Below are 5,529 nucleotides of genomic sequence, written 5' to 3' on the forward strand. Positions count from 1 at the left end.
CCACCCAGGGTCCTCTGCACGGGCCCTCCCATCCCCTAGGTGCCACGCGGCCCCCTCACCACAGGGACTCCAGCTGGCAGCCCGGCTGCAGCAGGCTCTCGCACAGCAGCCGGGCGCTCTCGTCACCCAGACTGTTGCCCGCCAGACTCAGCTCCTTCAGGGTCTCCTTGGCCTGGAGAATGCGGCAGAGGTCTCTGCAGCCACTGGCAGTGATGTCACACTCCCAGAGCCTACGGAGGTGAGTCCCCCGTCAGCACAGAGAGGCTCCCAACGCGTCCTGCCGCCCCCAGGTTTTTGTCTGCCCGGCCAGAGGCCGGCTCACCAGAGGGTCTTGAGCTGGGAGCCGGGGCTCAGCAGCCCAGGGCACAGCTCCGCGATGCCTGCGTCGCCCAGCGGGTTGCTGCCCAGGTCCAGCTCGTTCAGTGAGGCCTGGGAGGCCACGATCCCACAAAGGTCCTTACAGTTGGCTGGCGTGAGGCCGCAGTTCTCCAGCCTGGGGGCACGAGAGGCGCTGGGAGCTGGGGCGCCCCCCCCCAGCCCCCGCCCTGCCCCCCAGCCCCAGCCCAGAGCTTACTTGAGTGTCTCCAACTGGCAGGCGGAGTCCGCCAGGCCCAGGCACAGCTCCCGGATGCCAGCCTCGCCCATGTCGTTATTGCTCACCACGAGCTCCTTCAGGTCCCGTGTGGCCCTGAGCACCGCGGCCAGGGGCTCACAGGCTGCAGCCGTCAGGTTGCAGTACTCCAGCCTGGGGGCGGGCGGGCAGTCAGCCCCTCGGCTGCAGGAACGCCGCCTGGCCCAGGGGGCACCTGTCTGGGTCTCCTTTCCCACCCCAGCCATGAGGCCTGCAGAGACCGGACGGCTGCCTGGCGGTGACAGCATGGAAGTGGCCGAGGGGCCATCACCCCGGGTGGCGGGTACCCAGAGACCCACAGGAGAAAGACACCCAGCCTGAGCTGGGGCCTTCCGGCTCGGCTTCCTCCCTCTGTGGCTGACCCCGTCTGTGTGCTCACTCGGGGTCACAGGCCAGCTACCAGCTGCTTTCAGAGGCCACAGCCCCAGCCTCGGGGAAGAGTCCCTCCTCGAAGCTCCCTGCAGCCGATGAGCTGGAGAGGGGGCTTGCCCAGGGAAGACAGCCGAAACCCAGGGGACGGGTGGGCGCGGGCACCTCGGGGCCCCGGGTGGGGTGCACACTCACTGCAGCTTCTCCAGGTGGCACTGCGGGTCCAGGAGCCCCTCGCAGAGCAGCTGCAGGCCAGCGTCGCCCAGCGGGTTGTCGCTGAGGTGCAGCTCCTGCAGGGTGGGCAGAGAGCGCAGCACACCGGGCAGGACCCCGCAGCCGGCCTCCGTCAGGCAGCAGTTCTGGAGGCTGGACACACGTGGCCGTCAGCGGGCACCACGAGCCGGCTGCGGCTCCCACGCAAGACGAGCCACCCCTCCGTCTGCCGGAGCCCAAGCAAGGAGGACACAGAACTGCCGCCACCACACACACCCCCACGGGGGAGGCCAGGCAGCCGGCCTTGCAGGAGGAGACGCGGGGTGGGGGCCGCGAGAGGGCTCAGGTGTGCCTCAGGGCCCAGAGCCCAGGAGTGACCGGCACGGCTCACCTGAGCTTCTGTATCTTGCAGGTGGGGCTCTGCAGGCCCTGGAGCACCAGGTGCACGCCGCTGTCGCCCAGCTCATTGGTGCGGAGGCTGAGCTCCGTCAGGGAGGGGTTGGCCCGGAGCGCAGAACCGATGTCCTTGCACCGCACCTCCGTGAGGCCACAGTCATCCAGCCTGCAGACAGACACTCAGTCACTTCACACAGCAGGTTGTGATCCGTTCTTGGGCCAAGAACTCGACGAGGTGGGTCACAACCAACACATCTTAAAATGAAAGAGAAAAAGCGCGTGGATCGTCTCGTGAAAACTGTTAAGACACTGGCACCTATACGGACGCGTATCTCCGCATCTTCCCCGGGACACGGTCGGGGGCACGAGTGCCCCTCCACCCCTAGGAGAGAAACCAAACCTGGAGGCGGCAGCTCGAGGGCAGAGCCCGGCTGAAGAGGCTTGGAGAGGCCAGTGTGGAACGTGCCAGACCCTGACCCAGGATCACGTCCACCGATGAAGTGAACCATTGAGTCAATACAGGTGGAAGGAAAGCCAGCTCTTCCTCAGAGAATGACAAGTGATAAATGTGGAAGGAATGAAAAAATTAAAAACCCCAGTGAGGCAGAGTCCCAGGAACACTTCAGGCCAAAAACCCACCAACAGCTGCGAAGATCAACAGGCAAAAAGTCCGAGCAGAAACAGGATGTGAGCAGAGTCTGAAGGGGTGTCACCCTGAGAAGTGGCAGGCACCCGCACCAGGTGGTCACAGCGACCATTAGGGGTGACCACGTGGCACCGCTGTGACAACACCTCCCACGATATGATACGCCAGGCAGGACACAACATCATTTCTGTGTTGTCTGGCCAAAACGTATGACTCAACCCTGAGAAGACGTCAGAGGCACTTTCACCTGAGCCCGAGTGAGCGGACCCCGGAGTCAGGCGGCCAAGGACAAGGAGGGACGGAGGGACCATCACGGACAGGAGGGGCCGTGGCGACGATGCCGTGGCGGGTCCCGCACGAGCCGGGAACAGGAGAGGACACGCACGGAAAAGCCGGTGACGTAAGTCAAGGCGGCTGTGTCGGGCTGTTCGCTTTGACCAGCGCCCCAGGCAACGGGGCACGGGGGACCCTGCACTGTCTTTGTGACTCTTCCATAAACCTTCCATAAAACTATTTCAAATAAGTTCAAAAGAAGAAAGATAAGCAGGGACTTGATACGGGGAGGGGGAGGGGGAGCTGGGACAAAGCAAGAGAGTGGCGTGGACATATATACACTACCAGATGTAAGGTAGATAGCTAGTGGGAAGCAGCCGCATAGCACAGGGAGATCAGCTCGGTGCTTTGTGACCACCTAGAGGGGTGGGATAGGGAGGGTGGGAGGGAGACACAAGAGGGAGGGGATATGGGGATAGATGTATACATATAGCTGATTCACTTTGTTATACAGCAGAAACTAGCACACCATTGTAAAGCAATTATACTCCAATAAAGATGTTAAAAAAAAAAAGTAAAATGACACATGTAAGAAGTTATTTATTATAGCATTGTTTGTAATAGCAAAAGGTTAGAAGCAATTAATTGCTATGGAGCCCTAATAAGAAAAAAAAGTGGCTCTAAATGCCTGGGTAAGATTTCCAAAATAGATTAAGGGAAAAAGGAAGGTTATACAACAAAGTGAAGCCTACGCTGCTATTGCTATTTGTCTAAAACAGAGGGGAAAAGAATTGGAAATCTGCTAACCTCGCCCTTGCCACTCCGCCGCACACGCCGTCCTTCGGAGAGCTCACCACTCCTCAGGGTACCCTTCGGGCACTGCACCTTCTTAAACGCTGTTCCCACTGCTCCTCCTCCCAGCCCTCGCCTGCCTGCTCGCCCTTCCCGAGATATTCATGCATACACACACTTCCTTGTATCAGAAACACAAATGGCATATGCTGTGCGTGCCGTTCTGCACTTTTTTTACTTAATACATACTTGCACGTAAAGGGCTGGTGTCTCATTCTCATTCTAGTTTATAACCATATGCTTCTCCGTTGAACGGATAAATCATAACTTATTCAATCAGTCCCCTATTAATGGATATTTCCATTGTTTCCTGTCTTTTGCTATTAAAAATAACGCTGTAATGAACATTCTTGTGCATATGTTATTTCACATTGTATCTACGGAATTATACCTGTGGGCGAAATTCTTAGAAACAAGGGTAGTTGATGCGGAGGGCAACAGAGTGGACTGGGCACAGGACTGAGACTTTTCACTGTATTCCCTTTTGTGTCTTTTCAAATTTTGTACCATATGTCTTACCTATTCAAAAATAAAATATTTTTTAAATCCAAAAAAAAAAAAAGATAAGCAGGCAGGCACTCATCTCTCGCTCGTGAGCCCTGAGGAATCTGCAGGTTTGAGGGCCTCAACAGCAGAAGTCAGCCTGGACTTGGATTCCCAGCCCGCAGCCCGGCAGGGGCAGAGGACAGGCAGTGGCCACACGAGCCGGCTGCGGTGACTGCATGCCCAGGGGAAGGGGACGAGCGGAGGAGACCCTGGGCCAGGTTGCTCTGCCCGCCAGGCCTGGGCCAGAATGGGTCTACATTCGAATGGTTGGAAAAAAATACAAAGGGAGTCACATTGTATGCCACGTGAAAATCATACAAAATTTACATCACGCTTCTGTACGTGAAGTGACCTGGGAGCGTCCCTCACCCCCTGCGGGGTGATGATCCCGGGGGCGCAGGCACAGCTGGTCCTACCTGACCACCTCGTACTGCTGGATCAGAGGCAGGAGCTCTGTCCACCGGGCGTCACTCAGCTGCTCACACTGGATGTCGAGCTTCATGGTGAGAGGCGAGGTGTTGCCTAGACACAGGCAGGGGGGAGAGGATTTCAGCCAAACTCTCAGGGTCTCTGACAGGCCAGGGATGCGGTGGGCGGGAGACGTGCACACAGGGCCGCAGGGGCATCCAGGAGAAGCCACAGCCTCACCGCCTGCTTCGTGTCCCTTTCTCAACACCTTTATCCACGTCAGCCTCCAGGAGCAGAAATGGGAGAGGGCTCCCAGGCAGACTGCCACGGACCGCAGAGCTGGGGGACGTGGCCGCGGGGACAGAGGCTGCTCTCACCCCCCAGCCTCCCGGGCGCCTCCCACCCGAGGAAGGGGAGGCCGGCGCTCACCGCCCGAAGCCCTGCCTCTGCCTTGCCAGCAAGGACAGGGCGGGGGGCGGGGGGTGGCGCCTGTGGGCCCAGGCGGGGTGCAGACCCCAGCCAGGAGAGCGCAGGGACCCCAATCTGCGACTTCTCCCCTCCGAGAACAGGAAGGCAGCGCACAGCCCCACCTGGCTGGCATCCACAAAGCCAGACCCGCCCAGGATGCCAGCACCTGAGGCCTCACTGCCCTGAAGCAGCCCTGTCAGGTGGTCAGCTAGCAGTTCCTGGGGGTGCCAGCCACAAGTGTCCTGGCCAGGACAGAGAAGGTGGGGTGGAGACCCCAGGTCCAGGGACCTGCGCTCTGGATGGTGCATTCATGGTTGGCCACCCGGGGTGCCTGTTTCCATGAGCCCCTTCTAGGCCTGGGACTCTGGACAGGGCACGTCCTCTGCCCAACCCCGGCTCAGCCCAGGGACCAGCCCACAAAGAAGCCAGTTCACCAAGCAGGCTGAGAAAAGAGGGAGGCCTCTGGCCAGCAGGTCTGGGATGGGAGGTCACAGGCCCTGAAGCCTCACCAGGGCCACACACAGAGCCTGAACAAATGAGTAACCAGAGCCCCGGGCGGGTGCCCGACTGTGGCCCTGACCGGGGGGGCGGGGGGGGGGCAGCAGGAGAGGAACCCAGCGGCAGCCATGAGCCGGGGGGGGCCCAGGAGTTGGGCAGGGAGCGGGCTTTCAGTCAAGAGCCACAGGAAGTTCAGTAAACACCCGCGCCTGGAAGCCATGCCTTTCCA

General features: G+C 59.8%; 1 protein-coding gene across 1 annotated transcript in view; it reads right to left on the minus strand.

Moving 5' to 3' along the window:
• RNH1 (ribonuclease/angiogenin inhibitor 1) overlaps positions 1-4,442 on the minus strand; it is a 5,579-nt gene extending 1,137 nt beyond the window's left edge. Inside the window, exons 1-6 of the mRNA XM_007465912.1 lie at positions 4,343-4,442; positions 1,605-1,775; positions 1,196-1,366; positions 575-745; positions 323-493; positions 60-230 (exon numbers count right to left, since the gene is read on the minus strand). Coding sequence (XP_007465974.1) covers positions 60-230; positions 323-493; positions 575-745; positions 1,196-1,366; positions 1,605-1,775; positions 4,343-4,428 — 941 coding nt within the window. The 5' untranslated portion in view covers positions 4,429-4,442. The remainder of the gene's footprint in view (positions 1-59; positions 231-322; positions 494-574; positions 746-1,195; positions 1,367-1,604; positions 1,776-4,342) is intronic.
• Between the last annotated feature and the right edge of the window lie 1,087 nt (positions 4,443-5,529).

The sequence above is a fragment of the Lipotes vexillifer genome, unplaced genomic scaffold (assembly GCF_000442215.2).
Source record: "Lipotes vexillifer unplaced genomic scaffold, Lipotes_vexillifer_v1.1 scaffold1094, whole genome shotgun sequence".
Classification (NCBI taxonomy): domain Eukaryota; kingdom Metazoa; phylum Chordata; class Mammalia; order Artiodactyla; family Lipotidae; genus Lipotes; species Lipotes vexillifer.